This window comes from Pezoporus flaviventris, unplaced genomic scaffold (genome assembly GCF_033815535.1).
Source record: "Pezoporus flaviventris isolate CSIRO_AGI_PZ_B2104156 unplaced genomic scaffold, CSIRO_AGI_Pfla_v1 ptg000009l, whole genome shotgun sequence".
In the NCBI taxonomy this organism is placed as follows: domain Eukaryota; kingdom Metazoa; phylum Chordata; class Aves; order Psittaciformes; family Psittacidae; genus Pezoporus; species Pezoporus flaviventris.
In genome coordinates, this window is record NW_026892557.1 from 354,476 (window position 1) to 373,744 (window position 19,269).

Below are 19,269 nucleotides of genomic sequence, written 5' to 3' on the forward strand. Positions count from 1 at the left end.
GATAATTTCCTCTGTAGCAAACGGTCCCGACAGGCAGTTTGCTTTGTCATTTGTTAAGCACGATTGCTTTCTTAAAACACCAGACTCCCAACATGGTTAATTATCCAGTGGTAATACCCAACGCAAGGAGGAGCATTCCTTAATTACATAGAGCTGAATCTCCTCAAATTGCAGCTTGAGCAAACAGAAGCACAAATATTTCTTATCGTGAAAATGAAGAGGGAGGGAATGATTTGAGCCACTGGTGGCATCTTTTGATGTCCTGTGCTGCCCTGCTAGCAGAAAGGAGGACGTCCTGACAGCGGTGCAGGGCATGCTTTGCTGGCGGAGCTCGCCTTGGTACAGTAGCAGAGCTGAGAGCACTTTCCTCACAAATGAAATTTAGGTAATGAAATCAGAAACATTCTGATGGGAGAAAAGAGGAAATAGTTTTCATTTGTAAACCACCCTCTGATCCCTGTGGGGCACATCTAAGTCATACTAAAACCCTATGGAGCTCAAGTGCTTAATGAGTTTCCTTTAGCTCTGCTGGGGAGTAACTCATGTCTCCAAGAAATCTTTGGATTTCAGGGAGTCTTTCCATATTGGCTTAAAATCTTGCACTGAAAAGTCCCAGAGCCTCCCACTATCTCCTTCCCCATTCTGGAGAGCTTTGTCCTCTTACCCAGCACTGTGTGTCTTCTGGGTCCCAAGCCTGTATTTTCTTTTGACCAAGCTTTCTGTATTTAGCTGCTGTGCTGTGTGAACAGTAGATTGTTCTGTTTGGTACTGAGCCAAAATGATGAAAAGACGTAAACACCCACAGAAAACATGCATAGATGTCTTGGATGAACTACGGGTTTTTGGTTTGGTTTCTTCTATAAAAGTGTAACTATGCATCTTCTCCAATTTAGTAACTCCAACAGTGAAAAGAATCCTTTTCATATTCATCTCTTTGGCAATTTCCAGTTTTATTTCTCAAATAATCTGGTGACAAGTACAATCGTGTATTACTTTTGGTACATGGTGTACTTTACCTGTGTCTCCTGTTATCCTGTATAAACACTGTTCCCCTTTCTTGAAGTCTGCAAAAGTCAGAGTGGGTCCTCTATGACTAGAGGAAAGGGGGGGAGAAGAAATCCTGAGTCTCGGGAGAACCATGCCTGCTTCTTGACGTTGTCACTGTCTCTTTCAGCAACATGCCTTGGAAAACCTGATTTTCTCACCCAAAGTTGGACAAGCAGTGAAAAGTGAGGCCTGCTAGGGTTTACTGCTGGATGTCAGTGCTGCATTTAGTATAACCAAAGCTTGCCTGCCTTTATTTGCTGTTTCCTGTGCCCTAAAGGAGTCATTCCTGCTGTTAAGAGCTCAGCTTCAGGAGTGGGCTGGACAAAGCTAAGCAAAGTTGAGGCTTTCAGGTTCTTGCATTTTGTGTTTTTAAATACCTTTACTTTTCATTCTCAGTGGCCAACAGCGGGAGCACAGCCGTTGAGATCATCCTGCAGCACAGCAAGCTGATCACAGAGGCCATCCAGAAGAGAGGGGACCTGGAGGGCTTGGCCCCGGAGGAGGCAGGACTCACTGAAGCAGTAAAAGAGGTACAAGGAGATGCTGGCGTGGTTCAGAGCTCAAAGGGTGGGTGGATAGGCCCTCATGTGCACTCGAATCAAGGGACATTACTTGGGTTGGGGAAGCCATCCAATGTTGGAGGTGCCCTTCTGCTGCAGTGAGTGTGTGTTGGGTGTGTTATATAAATCCTGTGGGAGTTTTGGGGTAAAAGAAATTGCCAGTGAGATTCTCAGTTTGTGAAATTGTGGATGTTCAAACACAGCAAAACCGTTTCAGCTCTGCAAGGGTGCGAAGGGAAGGCAGAGCTGCCAAGGAGTGGGTGTCCATTTCGGTTGGCTATTCCAGGATATGTGAGAATGAAATGCTCCTAGAAAGTGCACTGAGGATGCCATGATTGTGTAGCAGCCCAGAGTGCTTTGCCTCTTTTCCCTTTGACAAGGAAAACGGGCTATGTTGGTAAGGAGCTAGCCTTTTCCACCTAGCAGTCTCTGGTTCCTCATTCCTGCTCCAGTAGCTGCTGCTGGAGATCTGGATGGGTGAGATACGTATGGGCATGCACAAATTCTTGCCTTGGGTCTCCTTGCAGTGCCTGGCTGAAGCAGGCTTGGGTTTAGAAGGTAAAGCCCAGAGAGAGGAAAGCTGTGTGTGAAGCACAGGTTTATGAGTTAGGGAAGCTTGTAATGCTTTAAGGCATTGAGGAGCTGCTCTTTCCATAGGGAGGTGGGTTTCAGAATCACAGAATAGTTAGGGTTGGTAAGGACCTTAAGATCATCCAGTTCCAACCCCCCTGCCATGGGCAGGGACACCTCACACTAAACCATGGCACCCAAGGCTCTGTCCATCCTGGCCTTGAGCACCACCAGGGATGGAACATTCACAACCTCCCTGGACAACCCATTCCAGTGCCTTACCACCCTCACAGTAAAGAACTTCTTCCTTATATCCAATCTAAACTTCCCCTGTTTCAGTTTTAACCCATTACCCCTTGTCCTATCAGTACAGTCCCTAATGAAGAGTCCATCCCCAGCAACACTATAGGTCTCCTTCAGACACTGGAAGCTGCTCTGAGGTCTCCATGCAGCTTCTCTTCTCTAGAACAGCCCCAACTTTCTCAGCCTGTCTTCATACAGGAGGTGCTCCAGCCCCTGATCATCTTTGTGGCCTCCTCTGGACTTGTTCAGTGAGCTAATAACAAAACAGAGTGTGAAAGTTTCATGTGTTGTAACTTTTTTAATCCTGAAATTCCCTCTGCTCATGCACATGCATCAGTGAAGGGGCAAAGACCTGTATGGAAAGGGGTTTCTTTTCTGGTTTCTCAAAGCAGGTTCCCAGCAGTAGAGATGAAACAAAGAGGATGTGCCCCCATCCCGACCTTTTACAGCTCAAAATCTCTATCATGTTATTTTTTCTTCTTCTTACTTCTCCAGCTGCTGAGTATTTCTGCTCAGAAGGAAAGTTCAGAGGCCTCCTTGAAAGCAGCCCTGAGCACAGCCCAGGAGAAGTCTGTCCTGGCCATCAAGATCTGTCAGCTGCTGTGCAATGTCCACGAGTCCTTCCCAGACCTGCAGCCAGTGATGCAGGAGCTGGGGCATGTGGGTAAGTAAAGGACAAGTTTTTGTCCTTCTCTGATCTTTTAGACATGGTTATAGGGGTCATGGGCAGTTTGATAGTGGACCTCAGTGGCCTTCCTGTCATTTCACAGAGCTACCCCTGGCCAGATGTTGGGGTTGTAATTATAGGAGGATTCACAGGGGTGACCCTTTGGATGCAAGCACTGGAAAGTGCTTTTCTCCTGCTGACAAAATGCATCATATTAATGTTTTGTACTTTACAAGGGTTGTGGAGACCGTGACTGGGCCCATACTGGTATTCCTTACCTGTGTTTACATTTCTACACCTCAGCCCTTGCTCTGGAGGCATTTAAGCCACTTACCTATGTAATTTGTATCTATATTGGCTTATTTTGCAGAATTACTATCTTAAGCTGCGGGGTTTCTTTTGCTCTTCCTGTGCTGTTGGATCTGTGTGAGTTTGGGCTTGTATTACAGTCCCTTGACTTCATATGTGTTATGTGTAGATACTTCACAGACTCATTGCAAAAAGGTCACATCAGGGCATGCTTGTCTTGTGCAAAGATGAACATGATGGTGCAGTTTGTAGTCCCAGACTATTTTCTGTGTTAACTTTCTTATAGTGCCTTAATTTGGTCTTGCTATATATACACTTTACAGAGCAAATGATCCCTTGGGAGGGTCCCATAGCAGTAGGGGAATGTTACACTCTGTACTAGTTTGGCAAAGGGATGAGCAAAACATAGCCGAGAGCAATTTGGTGAGCTTCAGAAAACAAATGCATGGCAGTAACCATGTGTGAAACCCTGCCCTGAGCTGTGGGATGCTTTCAGCGGAGCCAGATTGTATCTATGCATCTGACATTTGAATGCAGAATGCTTAACAGAATAATTTGGTACTTTAATGAAAAAGATAACAGAGGGCCAGGAAGCTAAGTGCAGGTTTGCATTCTCTTGAAAAGGATGCAAATGGGACTTGCTTATTCTGTTTGTTCACAGACATTTTTATGGCATCATATTTCCCAGTGTATCCAGATTATTCGGGCTATTGTCCACTGGGTTGTATGTGGTGGGATTTTTATCAAAGCACAGGCACTGGTTCAGTCCATCCCTATTTACTTGTCGGGCCAGAGCTTCTCAGCTGATAGAAATACTAGCAGATTGGCAAATAGGTAGAGCAAGCAGGTTGTTGTTAATGTCTCTTCTCAGGGGTTGAGGGTTTGATTTGCTTTGCCTGAATGTTTGGGTCTGGTCCATGACTGGTCTGTATGAATGAACACAAGGCTTGTGGCTTTGACACTTGCCATCATTTTGTGTTTCACAGTGACAGGCAAAGACAGTGTTCCCTGTGTGCTGGGAAGGGACAGAGGGTGACCTGCCCATAGGTCCCTTAAGGTTCGTTGGCTTGCCTGTGCTCTTGAGCAATGAGGGAATGTTTTTGGGGTGGTGGATGCTACTGGATGACTGGGACCAGTGCACGTGTAGAAGAAACCAAGGATGTGTGTTACTGCCCTAGCTGTAGGTCTCAGAAGCTAATAGCACATGCTCTGCTCCTCTTTCTTGACTCAGTGGCCTTAGTGGTCTCCCTGAGAGATGTCCTGTGCTGTACATCCAGTATTCATGGCCAGTTTAGATCTAGGTCCTCTCTTCTAACTCCAACAGGAGCTGCCACCATTCCAGCTGGCTTTTTCACCATGTCATGACTCTGATGAGGAATTCCAGAGAAAAGGCGATTCGTTCTTATCTTGCATTCCATCTCTGTCTCCTTCTGATGCCGCAGGCACTTGTCCCACTCCCCTTGACCCTTTCTGGCCATGGGATGTGCTAGGGCTGTTTCCCTGGTGATTCTAGAGGAGCTAAGACAAGCAGAGTTGCACATGCCTGTGAATGTGCAGCCCACCTTAGCTCCTGGACACCTTGCAGTGCTCAGCAGCAGGGGAGTCAGCTGCATCACTCTGGCAGATGCCTGTGTCTCTGGCACCAATATCAAAGAGAGCAGACTGCTGTTACTAAGTGTATTTGCAGGGCTTCAAGCCAAGGTTGAGATGAAATCAAGCAAGGAGCAATATCAAAAACAAAAGCCCTGGAAAAATGGTATTTACTTGGCAAAAAGATACATTCTGTGTGAAGTGTCTGGAGCAAAATTGCCAGTTACTGGCCCCTTTTTGGCATCCTACAGTGAGGTTCCATATCTTAATTTCTAGGTCAGTCTCCTTAGCTCAGATATTGCTGCTTACCAGACCTAATTGTTGCAGGTGGCTCTTGGCATGCGATATGAATGATAACTGTGGGCCTCATGTTTGAGGGCTGTGAGCTTCCACCTGAAACAGGGATCTTACGTTTCTGAAGAGCATACATGCTGTTCAGAGTTTGCATTTCCACTTGAAAGCAACAGTTTTTACATCTCTACCATGCAAAACCCAAAAAGGGGTGAGCTGAAACACTTGGAAAGCACAAGGCATCCCTGTGGAGGAAACTGCCTACACCCATCCCCAGCAACACTCAGCATTATCAAAGTACTGGGTTGGTTTCTTTGGTGAAGGTACAATGTGAAATCTGTTAACTTCTCCTTGGGTTCCTTCAGTAGCCAGAGCACTTCCCTGTTGGCAGCTGGTGCATGTAAGGACGAGGTTTGGTTCTTCCAGCCAGCTCTGTAACCTCTTCTCTAGCCATCTGCTTTCCTGGTCTCCATAGAGTCACTTCTGGGGAGATCATGTTTGTCAAGATACATCTTGCTTTCATATCTCAGAGATGCAAAGAACTCCAGCAGAAAAGCTTTTCCTCTGCATAGTCTTGTGTTTAGCACCTCACTTAGGCCACAGTCAGCCTCTGGAACTGTTAAGTTGGAGGGTCTGCAGGCAAAATGCCATTAACTGTAAAAGTTATGCATTAGAAGCCACCACACAGGTCAGGAAACACCGGATGACCTTCAAGATGTAAAGGGATAGGTGGAATTTTCTTCCATCTTAAGCTGAAGAAGTGGGAGATGGGATGATCACACACCAAGAGATCTTCTGTTTCTGGAGTTCTGCAGGGAGGATAGGGCAGCCACCAGGGTTACAGACTCTGAAGGCCACTTACAAAAGGGAAAGAGAACTTGGTGTGAAATACACCATAATTAACAGTAAGGTTTTCTTCATGTGATCTGCTTCAGCTTTCCTTCGAAATGATTCCCTGGGAGTAGTAGCATCCCCCTGAAGATGGAGACCTGTTCCTGGAGCCCCTTTATGCATTTCACCCATGAAGGTGGACTCAAGTTGAGAGCTGCCCCTGCTTTTATACCATTACAGTCCTGTGCTGGTGTCCAAGCTAAAGGTTTGTAATCCTGAACAACATTTTCACATGCATAAGAGCAGTAGGACCTCGAGGTGGCTCTTGGTGCACTGGGGTCTGTGGCAAAACTGTTTCATCTGCCTCAGATTACACCCCTGCCGCCATGGCACTGCTTCTAGACATTTCCAGTGTTGGTTTCCTTAGTGCTCATCTCTTCATCCACATCCATCCTGCCCAGCAAGATGACTCTTTCTGATGTTTAACATTTCTGGGAGGTTTAAAGATACTTCTTCACTTGGGTCAGAAAAACTGGCACTGTTGGTTGTAGGGAATGTGGGAAGAGACCTCAGAGGTGAAAGGTGTGTGTTGCTATCTTGACAGAGCGGGGCAGACTGGAAACTTGACATCCAGTCTGTTTTTCTCCCTTGATGTGTTCACAGGTTGGTGGGTCACTACCACCTAAGTATTAAGATTTCCAAGTCTGTTGGGCCGTGTGACCTGGTTTTTACATGGCTGGAGATCCGGGGCAGTAACACTGTGCAGGGAGGACACTTTGCTGAGCTCTTCCCATAGTGAGGAAGGCAGAAATGAAGTTTTGCAGGCACAGGCTTCATTTCCTGTGTGTTGGCAAAAGGAGAAGTCTGCAGTGGTTTCCATGGCCACGCAGTTGCATGGTTCTCATTAGAGCAAAAGAGCCAAATATATCTGTTTGTATTTTGATTCCTTCCATACGTACGTTCCCTGTGGGTCTTTTCTGTAGATTGAGATCCTAGGTGAATTTTCCAGCTTTCGCTTTTTGAGATGATGATGTTACAGGGGCTCAGGAAAGTGTTAGGCTCTGTAAGAAATGAATGTAATGAGCGATTCAAAATACCTCAGGGCCCTAACCAGAAGATTCAAACGGGTTGTAGCAAGATTATCTGTTCTCTTTCCAAGAGTTTGTGTTTGGGAAGTGTTCCTGAGAGTTCTTGTGATTAATGGCTAGGTATCCAATCTCTGTGGCAGACTTAGTATCACCCCCGAGGCTCAGACCTTCAGACTTTTAAGCACCTCTGTAACTTCATGTTAGCAGGCAGATGCTTGGAAACAAGAGTTGTTGGTGTTTGAGGAGCAAGCTCTTTGGAAAATCTGGCTCTTGCCACCTCATCCGGCCCCTGGTATTGTGGATGAAGAAATTCAAGGACCGAGGATGTGATTTCATGCATTGTACCATGCATGGCCATGGCCGCTTTTGGGCAGAGGCATGCACCACTGCTGTGATGGGGACAGTGTGTCTGATATGTGTCTGTTATTGCTGTGCAGGCACAACTGTCAGTGTAAGAGCATTCAGGAGATAGGAGACCAAGGGGCTGGTGCCCAGTCCTGCTGGTCACCACCAAAACAGGACTTGCTATTCCTGTAGGTCTCTTGACTGAGGGAAGTGGGGAGAAGCCTGGGATTAGGAAGTGGAAGGTGAACAGTAAATCCCAAGTTGAAGCTCTGGACAAAGATGAGGACAAGGCAGGAGGTGCTGGTGCCAAGGAACCGAAGGAACCCCATGAAAAACCTTCTTCCAAGAAGAGTTTTGTCTGCAAAGCCTGTGATAAGACCTTCCATTTCTACTGCCGCCTGAAGGTGCACATGAAACGTTGTCGGGTGGCCAGAGGGAAGCAGATCCAGTGTAAGGAGTGCAGCGAAGTCAAATTGACAAAGAAGGAGCTGGAGAAGCATCAGCTGGAGGTCCATGGTGTGGTGGGGATGGTCAAGAAGAAGAAGAAGCGGCTCCCTGTGACGTGTGACATCTGTGGCCGAGAGTTTGCTCACGCCTCAGGTAGGGTTGGTGGAAGCAGGGGCATTTGGACAGAAGCCTGGGCAACATAGTAAAGAGATAGCTGGAAATCTCCTCCTTCCTGGGCTCTGTGAGCGTCATGTGTGAGAAATGCAGCTTGGCTCATTTCTCCTGCCCCACTGAGCACAACTGCTTTCCGATTAGCTCTTCCTTAATTGGTTTTCCACATGGCTCATCAAGGAAAAGTGGGGCTACTGGCACATTTAAAAGCCTCCAAAAATAATCAAGCTGTTCCAGCTCTGTGACTGGTTTAGCTGGATGAGTAAGAGGAGTTGAGTCTCTATCCCTCCCTGTGGCAGCTCATGATATCCTGGTGGACCCCTGGTGTCACGGGTGGGCTGATGGGCCTCCAGGCTGGGTGGAGTGGTGCCTTTGCACAGGGGCAAGCAGGGCTGGCCCTGTGTGTCCCACCAGTGCCATCTCAGTGTCCTGCCTGCCTCCACAGGGATGCAGTACCACAAGCTGACGGAGCACTTCGATGAGAAGCCCTTCTCCTGCAAGGAGTGTGGGGCCAAGTTTGCAGCCAACTCCACGCTGAAGAACCACCTGCGGCTACACACCGGGGACCGGCCCTTCGTGTGCAAGCACTGCCTGATGACCTTCATGCAGGCCTCGGCCCTTGCCTACCACACCAAGAAGAAACATGCTGAAGGTGAGCCTTCCCCATGGAACCCAGCCATGGGCTTAGCTTGCTCCATCCATGCCCTTGTGCCCTGTTGCTCCATCTGTCTCCAGGCTGCTTCTCCATCCTTTGGGCAGCCCTGGGCAGCAGGTTGCTTCCAGATCTCCTTCACCTGCATGATTTTGCTTGCAGTTCCCCACTCTGCCTTTCCCCCATCCCCTTCTCTGTATCATCCAAATAGCTACCCAGTATACTCTTCATTAAGAGGATCTTCGTCCTTCTCTTCCTTGTTTTTCTCCTCAGTAGCTCCTCTCTGTTCCCTTACTCCTGCAATGCCTCCTCCTCCCTTCTGGTTAACTTTCTTTCTCCTGTCCCTCCCTTTGGCTGAATTTCACACAGTTCTTCAGGCCAGTGCTTCTCCTGCCCCCACACTCAGCCCCATGCACTACTGGTGCTTAGTCTTGCCTCTTCCAGCTCATGGGCACAGAGGGTGCATTGCTATGTTTGTGATAAATACACTTGGGTGTCTTTCCCACTGTTGCTCAAGTGTGATGCAGCTGGGCAGTTTTGAACATGCCCTTAGTGACATGGTTTAGTGGTGGACTTGGCAGTCCTGGGGGAAACAATTGGACTTGATGATCTTAAAGGTCTTATTGACTCTATGATTCTATGAGACGCACCAGCATGTACTACCTCAGGAAGTGTGTAATACCTCCAGATACTTAAGGTCTGTGGTAATTTAACACTGTCTGTGCAGGTGTGGTCTTCCCCAGCACCTCTAGGACCTTTTTGACCCTGCACTGAGATGCTCTGGCTGCCTCAGGAGAGCCACATTGTCCACTTTATCGTCTCTTCCCTCTCCCTTTGAAATTAGGCGTAGTCCAGAGAGAGCTCCTGTCCCGTTAGGTGCAGGCTCTCACCCTGGTGTCACTGCAGGGAAGATGTACGCCTGCCAGTACTGCGACGCCGTGTTCGCCCAGTCCATCGAGCTGTCCCGCCACGTCCGCACGCACACCGGGGACAAGCCCTACGTCTGCCGGGAATGTGGGAAAGGCTTCCGCCAGGCCAACGGGCTCTCCATCCACCTCCGGAGCTTCCACAGTGAGTGTGGCCAGCGGCCTTCCTGGCTTGGGCAAACCAAGTCATGGCACACTCATCTGTGCCAGTGGAGGCTTACGTGAGTGTTACGGTGCCTGCAGGCTGGCTGCATGTCTTGTGATGGGATTTTTTTTCCACCCAAGAAAAGCAGGAAAATTTAGTGTTTTGTTGCTGTGAGTAGGGTTATCCCAAAGAAAATGGGAGGAATGGCTTCCAGCAAGCTGCTGCCAACCCACCGTAGGAAGCTGTAGGTGAGCGGGAGCAGCATCATCTGTATGCAAAGTGTTAGCGTTCATTTGGGAAGTAACAAGGGTTTCTTCCCTTTTTCTTTCCTCCCTCTGTGAATTCCTCTCTTAATTCTTTTTGTCTTTATTTCTTTGCCCCCTGTGTTTTCTGTTGTGTCTCTGGGCGGCAGACATCGAAGATCCCTATGACTGCAAGAAGTGCCGGATGAGCTTTGCCACCCTGCAGGAGCACCGCAAGCACGTCCATGAAGCTCACTCTCGGGAATACCACCCCTGCCCGACCTGCTCCAAAGTTTTCAGTGCCCCATCACTCCTGGAGCGCCACATGGTGACCCACGTTGGGGGAAAGCCCTTTAGCTGTGAGATCTGTGACAAAGCTTACCAGGTGAGCTGGGACAGCGAGGGTTTGGTCTCGTGTGCTGGAGGTTGTCATTGCCTGTTCGTGCACCAGGCTGCTTCCATGCACGCTACATGCAGCAGTTTGGGGTTAGCAGAGGGAAAGATTGCACAGAGGAGGCAGAGTCCATAGGGAAAAGGTAGGTCCATAGAGTCGTAGACTCAACTAGGTTGGAAAAGACCTTCAAGGATTATACAAGTCCAACCTTTGCCCCAGGACTGCCAAGTCAATGATGACAGATAGGCTGTGGCTGCCAAGGGCTACATCCCTGCCCACCTGGACCCTCAGGAATCTCTTTCACCCAAGGTTCTAGCTGCCAGGAAGTGTAGGAATAAAATGCTTGTTTTGCAAATGGCATGCCTCAGTGGGAGTAAGTGTGGGAGCGTGTTCCTAGTAGGGAACAAAAATTCACACCAAAAGGAGATCTGCAGCAAGTGAGATCAGGATGAGAGATTGTTCACTGAAGGGCTGTGTTCATCTCTTCAGGGGCAATGGAGAACGTAAGTGAGGCGTTGGGTCTGTTCCTGTGGGAGGATGAGCAGGTCTTGTAGCTGCTGAACACAACCCCACTGATTCTGTTGCTTCCCATGCAATTTCTTGCTGTCATGATGCCCCTGGAGCAGCTTTGGTTTGTAACCATGATTTGATCCTTGTCATTGCAGCAATTGTCAGGGTTATGGTACCACAACCGGACCCACCACCCTGATGTCTTTGCAGCTCAGAACCATCGCTCCTCCAAGTTCTCCTCCCTGCAGTGCAGCTCCTGTGACAAAACTTTCTCCAGCACTGCTGCTCACCGAAAGCACGTCAAGGCAGAGCACACAGGTAACAACCCATTCATCAGCAAACACAACCACATGGGGACTGCTGGGAGAGGTGTAGTAATAACTGTGACAGGACGAGGCTGCACACCCCCCTTTACCTTGCAAATCACAATAGATTCTTTGTATACTGTAGCAGTCTCTTCTGGCAAGTCTCACCTCGGCACCTTGCAGCTCACTTGCTCTTGGCCTCTCCTTTTCCTGCCTTCTCTCCAAAGATGCTTCTCTGTATGTGCTTGTGGTGTTGCTGAAGTATTAACAGAGCTCTGGTCCAGAAGGTCTCTTGTTGAAGACCTTGGGAGCACACATTTCTGCTCTTCGCTTTCTTTGCAGATGTGAAGTTCCATGAGTGTGAGACATGCAAGGAGCAGTTCCCTACCTTGGCCCTCCTGCAGGTCCATGTGAAGTGCAGGCACTCAGGTCTGTTGCATTTGCTGTTGTTCATGTTATCTTGTGGGCAATGACTGCTCCTCTCACTGAGTAGGTGATGTCTAAGCTCTAAGTAGAAGAGTGAAGATGGACATGGTAAGGAAACAGGGTGTGAGGAAACAGAAAACATGGATGAACTGGAAAAGCACCGCTTTTGGTGAGGCTGGCATGTTTGTTAATCTTCTGGAGCCACTGGAGTCAAGGAGGGTTCTGGGTTTGCTTGTTACAGCATAGAAGAAAGCTAAGTATAGGTGAGGAGACAGCAGCACAGAGAAACAAGGACCTGAGCCCTGAGCATTGGAGTTTGCAGAGGATGGAGGTAGTGAGGGACTGAAGAAAAAGGGATTTGAGCACCAGAAAGATCAGAGAGGGACCTGGGCTGTGAGGGCAGTAAACTGGCAGACCAGACCACTATGAAAGGTGGGTCTCCAGGGCTGTGCGTGGGATAGCAGGATCAGGAGACATTGGAGGAGGCAGCCAACAGCAGCCAGGAGAGTGGGGAAGAAGGAGACTTGCCCCTAGCTCTCTCTGAGAGGAGAAAGCCCCTGGGGTGGATACTGGGTTTGCAATAGCTGCATCAGGAGGTGCAAGCTAGGCCGATAAAGAGCAGTGCTGAGTGGTGCAGGAAATAGGGAGAAGAGACTACTGTGAGAAGGGACAGCCACAGCTACAGCCAGATACACCAGCCTTGTTTCTGCACATGGTGTTGCAGGGAGCTAGAGCTAAAGTGGACCTGAACAGCCACAAGCTGTGTGCAGCAGGAGAAGGGATGCTGGCAGATGCTGTGCCTGAGTCCCTGGTGGGTTTCAGCCCTGCATGTCCTGGCTGTGCATCTGCAGCTCCCTGTGCCCTTGGGCTGGTCCTGGTCTTCCCATCCTAGGCTCAGGATGCTGCTTCTCCTCCCAGGCTCACAGCCCTTCCGTTGTCTGTACTGCTCTGCATCCTTCCACCTCCCAGGGGCCCTGCAGAACCACGTCACCAGCGAGCACTTCAAGCAGAAGGAGAGCACCTTCCCCTGCGAGCTCTGTGGGGAGCTCTTCCCGTCCCAGGGCGAGCTGGAAGAGCACTGCAGTGCTGAGCATCCCAAGGTGCTCTTCTCCCATGCCACCACAGCCCAGATTGTACAGGTAAAGACTGCTGTGTGCCTCAGCCCCCACAGTTATTATCCATCCTCCACCTCCAACCTGCTTCTTCTTCCCAGATCCATTCCCAGATCCACCCCTTCTGCTCCCTGATTCCCCCTTCCTGGAGGAGTCCAGGGTGTGAACTCTCCAGCCCACAGTGCTCTAGGATTTCTGTGCTAGTGTGAGGTGGGCTCACTGAAGGAGAAGGAGCTTAGTCCTGGTTTTCAGGAGCTTAGGAAGAGGGACCACCAGTGTGTGCAGAGGTGCTTGGTCACTGAGAGGCTATTAAAATCCAAGTGACGTACCCTGTGACATTATAGCTGTTTTGTTGGAGGCCAAATGCTGGGCTTGAACCAGATTCTTTTGTGTCTCAGCCTTCAGTGAAGAGTAGCTCCTTGGATGAGGGAGCCCAGTGATTCCCTGGGCTGGCATTCCTCCAGCAGATAATCACAGAGTGTTTATTGTCAGCCATTGCTTATGGAGCTAAATAATAGCGATTTTATGGAGAGAAATATTTAAATTGCTCTCCTGTCTTCTCTTTTGCATCCTCGGTGTGTGTGGTTTAGTGTTTCCCACTAGTCTCACACCTACTGTAATTGCAGACCTCTGGTGTGAAGCTAAACGTTCTTACCAGAGCTGGGGCTGGGAAGGATGTGAGCAGCAGAGTGGGCATGGGGGGAAGTTGTGCTGGAAGTGGCTGACTCTCTGGTCATCCTCCACGCAGGTGATTCAGACGTCGGAGCAAGGAGCAGCACAGCACATCATCTCTTTCGATGACGCCCAGCTCGCTGGCTCCCAAGTCTTTGTGACATTGCCTGAATCTCAAGTGAGCCAAACTGGCTCTGAGCTGGTGGCAGTGACTATGGAGGACTTGTTTGATGACAAAATCATGCTGATTTGTGAAGAAACCAAGTGAGAGTGAGCAGCGGGTGCCCATGCAGGGCCCCTGGTATCCACCGGCCTCGTTCAGGAGCTGTGCCTCAACGTGCTGCTCCAGCAGGGAGATTCAGGGTTTCCCTGGGGATGTGACATTGCAAAGAAATGGCATGCAGGAAGTACAGCATGGCCAAGGACAGGAGAGGTTTGTAGACATTCACATGGGCTTGGGATGTCTCTCTGCAGTCAGCACCTGGCAGCTCAGGTGAGCTGGACCACTCATCTCTCCCAGCTCAAGAGAAATAAAGCAGCAGAGGAAAAGATGGAAATTGAGGGTGTTCACCTGTGTTCCTGCACTGCTGGGGACAAGAGTGGAAGGAGGAGACTAATGAGGACAAAGTTGGGGTGGTGTGAGTATGTGAAACCGAAGAAAAAGCTGTCCTGAGAATTTGGGGTGGAGATTTTTATGGCTGAAGCAGTGATGTGCTCTGCAGGTATCTGCTGCTCTGCAGGGTGTGTAAGGGCTGCTTTGTTTCTTCTCTTGCTCTCCCCTGTGCCACTGTGCTATCTGTTGTGCCAGCTAGAGAAGCCCTACCATGCAGAGCTGACATTTGGGACTCTCTGCTGAAGCAAAGACTTCTTTTGAGTTGTGCTAAATGGCTCTGGAGCTGTTCAGGTAATACCTTGTGTAGCACAAGTCTTATCCCATCCATGTTTTGCATTTGTCTGTTAGGAAGGGTCACAGGCATGTCTGGGCATCCATGTCCTCTCAGGGCAAACATCCCTGAGACCTCCCACCCCCTCTGATTCACCAGGACATGCTGAAGCTGCCACATCTGAGAAAGGAGCAGGGCCCCTTGCTGCTGCTATCAATAGATTGCTACTAGTGAAGGTATTTATGTCTGAGTGTGCAGTAGCTGCAGTGACTGCACACAGATGTTCCCCTGGCACGCAGGGCAGTGCTTTGTAAAATGCATTCAGATACCTACTGTAAAGTTTGCTTCTCTGGTGCCAGCCCGATGCAACAGCTTCATTGTAGCACACTGGCCCCTTTAAGGCTAAATTTCATAAAGCTTTTTTATCTTCAGTTTCCTAAAATATAATCTGATAATTAATGGTTTGCTGAATCCATTATGAAGTGCAATTAGATAGATGCAGGGTTCCTGTGGCTCTGAGGGGACTGGTAGCATTTATCTTCCTTTCCCTCATGCCAAAAGGTTGAACTCTGCCACTGTGGTATTTACATACTGAGCAGTGATCCCTGAGCAGCCCTGTTCCATTGCACTGCCCAGAGCCACGGGAGCACAGGAGAGGAACAGATTGGAGTTTTCCAGCAGCTTCTCGTGCTGGCTGCTCACAGGCACCAGGCAGAGATGGTTGCTGAGCTGGCTGTGCTATGAGAGAGTTTGTTCCTGTTACAGTCTGGGGAGAGGTGAACAGCAAGGGGTGCTCCCAGGAGAAGGGCTTGGTGGAGCCGATTTGGGGTGTGTGCGTGGCAGCAAATGACTGGTGAAGTGTTGCGTTTGCCTTGAAGGGCTCCCACCTTTCTCCTCCTCAGTTGCATGCACGGTTTGTCCCCCAGACTTTGCAGTGATGGTGAAATGAAATGGAGGAAGCATGAGGTTAAGTTGCCACTGAATCCAGGGATGACCAGGAGATGGTGCTCAAGGTCTTGAGGATTAGTGCTGATGGGCAGGTGCCTCTGCACCTTTGCTGAAGCTCCTCTTGGCCTTCCCAGGCCTTCCCCAGCTCCTTGGACTGGCAGGGAGAGTCCTTAAGCTAGTGCAAAGCTGAAGGACAGCTCCAAGCCCTGGGCAGGACACCTACAAGCCCTGGATATTGCTGTTTAAATGAGAGGCTGCAACTGGGCTGTGGCCACCTGTGGAGGGGGGGAAATACATCTGTTACTGAGGCAAAGCAGTGCTAAAGGCTGGGACCCTCCTTGGCCAGGAGAAGAACAGAGGTGGAACTGCTGAAGACCATCTAATGCCTGAGCACGGATGAGCTCTGTGTGGTGCTTAGGATGAGCATGGGAGTAATGACAGGGTGAGCAAGTACATCTTGATGGTCTCAGAGCAGATGTGTTGGGATGTTGACAGTGGATTTTGTCCTGTGGGCTGATGGAGGTGGAAGCTGCTCCCCCTTTTCTGTCACCCTAGGGCTGGGAGCTGTGGGAATCCTGCACAGGCTGCATGAGTGCTCTGAAGCAGGGATGAGTTGTCCAGGCAGTGCTTTGCAGATGTCCTGGCCTTCGTTTGAGAGCCAGTATCTGCACGGTGGAGGATGATTTGCCTTTGTTCCTGAAAAAATCTGAAGGAAGTGGAAAAGTTTAGCAGGGCTTGTGGAGAAGCTGCCTTATATATAGACCTCTCATAAGGCAGAGGGAGCTTGGCTAGGGATGCATTTTGGCTTTGATCCATTTGGTCCCTGTTGACCAAGCATTGTCACAGGTGAAGGGGAACTGTGTCAACTGCACATCAGGCACAGTTCAGGCTCATGTGTCTCATTTAGGGCCATTTCTCCTGCCCTGATGACATGTCCTTGGCAGAGTCCTGCCAGCAGTAAACACCCAGTGAGCGCTCCGCAGCTGTACAGACACCATCAAGCATCTCCCATATCATTATGAGGAGATAACAACTCAGATTCCCCCATTCCAGTTTCTTTTTGATGGATGAAATGTGCACATCAGAGCAAATTGCAGTGTTAGCAACACCTATGTCCTACCTGGGAGGAAGATGCGTTTCCTAGGGCACATCCTGGTCTGATGTGCGTAACACTGAAGATGCTGATCGCTAGAGATTTCTGGTTGTGCTGCCTCTCTTTTTTTCCTCTGTAAAAATAAAAGATGGGGAAGGGAAGATGTGGTTACAGGTTGTCATGTGAAGCAGTTGGTTGGAAGGTAAAGGGCTTGTTTCTGAGAATGTGATCCTAGGTGCTGAGTGACCCACTGGGGTTTGTGAGGTCCTGTGGCCCTCTTGACCTTGGTGCCATCCCTTGTAAGGGAGCAGAGGAGCTAATGTCTTCTCAGACTGAAGCATGGGGCCATCCTGCCCTCCACATGCTTTTGGGAACAGAAGCCTTGGGAGTAACATCCATGAGGACATTAGATCAGTTAATGATTTCTCTATCTCCATGCATTAATTGGTAGTGTTTAGGGTGCAGGACTAAGCTTGTGGCTGTTAGGAAATGTCTGTTTCTATGCCCAACTTTGACCTGGCATCTGCCCTGTTCATGGGAGGATCCTCTGGAAAAAAGCAGGCTGTGAGCAGCCCTCCCTTGGCATTTCCCAATGCAAAATGTACTTTTGCAGGGTGTTATTTGAACACAGTGTGTGCAAGCTCAGTGCTGCTGCCTTGCCCCTGAGCAAGGGATGGAGGTGGCAGGAGCATGGGGGGGGACACAGTGCTTGAAGGCCCCTCCTGGGGGATAAGAGGAGGAGAGCAGGTACCAACAGCCTGAAACCCTCTGTGAGTAGGGCAAGCCCTTGACTGATGCTGCTCCTGGCAGATTTCATGATGGATCTGTCAGGCTGCTGGCACATGCCCAGCGGATTCAAGCACTGGAGGAAGGAAATAATGTTTTCGATGGGCTCCAGCTCGGTGAGCGCCATGCGGTGTTCCACAGGGCAGGGATGAGATGCTTCAGCAGCCAGAGGCAATTCCCTCTCCTGAACCCAGCGGTTTGCTGCACACAGGGAGAGCCGAGGAGCTGCCCTGAGAGCTGGGCTCAGTAACCTTTGCAGTGGGGAGGAGCAGGCTGCTGATGGAGGGGCTCGGCTGTCTCTCCAGCATCAGTTAATGTGTCTGATCCCCCGGCACAGTCAGCTGTATGATGCTTCCTTGCAGTCAGTTGCCACGATTCCTAATTTCCTGTGTTAAAGCAGCAATTCCTTTTATCAGGTCTCCAGCCGGTGTTTCGCACAGAGAGCAAAAGCAGAAGCTCTCACTTTGCCTTCCCTGCACCATGTATGATCACTGAAAGCAGGAAATCTGCCCAGGTTTCTAATCATATTAAGCAAACCTGATAAAGTGTAGCTCTTAGTTTGTTTAATATGAGGCACACGGATGCTGCATGGTGCCTGCTGTTAAATTGCTGTATATAGCCTTCATCTACAAATGGGATGGGGTTGGGAAGCACCCGTGGGTTAGACCATGGCACCTGTTTCTATGACCTGCAAGGAAACAGAAAGTCCTTGTTGGCAAAGCGTGTTGAGGAGACAGGGGCTGGAGGAGTGATAAGGAGCAGTGGGGATCCAAACTGCCAGGCACGCGGGCGCAGCCAAGCTGTGTGTGTCTTACCATCACTACATGTCAGGCTGTGTATCTGGGAAGAGGTGATGCTGGTGCATGGAAAGAGGGAGGGGATCAGGGCCAGCACGTCTGAAGGCATCCTTAGGTGTGCTCAAGGTAACTGGAGCTGTAAGTGACGTTTGGGGGCTTTAGTAGTTGCTTTTGGCAGGAGTCAGGAAGTGTTTACTGCTGCCCCTGCTCTGAGCACCGCTGCGGCTCGATGCCAGTCCCATACAGCTGCTCACCCACAGCAGTGTAAGACAAGTGAATGACAAACTGGAGGCTGTGGAGGAAACAACTGACAGCACGAGTCAGGAGCTGGAAAATCTGCCTTATTGCATGAGAGCGAAGCAGCAGTAATTGCTTGGTGTGGGTAAGGAGTGACCTGGGGCAGTCTTTACCCCCTGTACTGGGGACTGTGTTCATTCCTGTCTCTGGACTCCAGCAAAGGCAAAGTGCTGAAGGGCATCAATGCTAGCAAGGGTCCATCTGTGCACAGCACAAATGCTTAGGTTTGCCTTATGTCCCTTCCCCTCTTGGATGCCTTGGAGGTGCCCAGCTTTGAGGGCAGTCCTTTTCAAGCAGTGACCTTTTCACTTCTAACAGGAGCAGTCGGTCCCTGTCTTCTTCCTGGAGAGCTCAGGGTCAAATTGTTGGCTGGTATTTCCTTCATCCCCTGGATCAGGGATCCTTAGAGCCCTGCAGCATATGGGCAGCCTGGTCTGGGCAGGCTGTCTGCTTGTGTTCTTCTTTGTGCTACCCAGACCTTCTCCCACTGGCCCCAGAGCCTCTTGCAGATGGGGAGGGCTGGCCAGGGTGGGTCTGCTGCACACATTCTCACTCGGAGCACAAAGCAGCTGCCAACAAATGGGTCTGTGCAGATAGATTAGATCTAGTTACGTGCTGTGCAAAATCATCTCAGCCCACAGGTCTTCAGCCACTGGAGGCTTCCTGCCGCTGATGGAGGTTGCTCTCCTCCTCTTGGCTGTAAGGAGGTGAGCAGAGCCCTGCCTTAGGTTTCAAACTGCCTGTGGAGATAATCCGTGCCGCTCCAGCTGTGCCGAGCCTGCTATTGGGTATGATGATGGCTTTCCCTGACATGTGAATCTGGCTTTCTCTGCCCAAGGAGGCCAAGGCCATATGCCACCA

General features: G+C 49.8%; 1 protein-coding gene across 5 annotated transcripts in view; it reads left to right on the plus strand.

Moving 5' to 3' along the window:
- ZBTB40 (zinc finger and BTB domain containing 40) overlaps window positions 1-14,154 on the plus strand; it is a 33,316-nt gene extending 19,162 nt beyond the window's left edge. For 3 of the 5 annotated variants that reach the window (XM_061450045.1, XM_061450047.1, XM_061450046.1), the window contains exons 7-16: window positions 1,444-1,577; window positions 2,976-3,144; window positions 7,794-8,201; window positions 8,665-8,871; window positions 9,778-9,942; window positions 10,355-10,569; window positions 11,244-11,406; window positions 11,736-11,822; window positions 12,738-12,958; window positions 13,680-14,154. In XM_061450045.1, the coding sequence (XP_061306029.1) occupies window positions 1,444-1,577; window positions 2,976-3,144; window positions 7,794-8,201; window positions 8,665-8,871; window positions 9,778-9,942; window positions 10,355-10,569; window positions 11,244-11,406; window positions 11,736-11,822; window positions 12,738-12,958; window positions 13,680-13,871 (1,961 nt within the window). In that variant the 3' untranslated portion in view covers window positions 13,872-14,154. Of the gene's footprint in view, window positions 1-1,443; window positions 1,578-2,975; window positions 3,145-7,793; window positions 8,202-8,664; window positions 8,872-9,777; window positions 9,943-10,354; window positions 10,570-11,243; window positions 11,407-11,735; window positions 11,823-12,737; window positions 12,959-13,679 lie in introns of those variants that run through there. The other 2 variants (XR_009742821.1, XM_061450049.1) reach the window with 2 other exon arrangements.
- The last annotated feature ends 5,115 nt before the right edge of the window (window positions 14,155-19,269 follow it).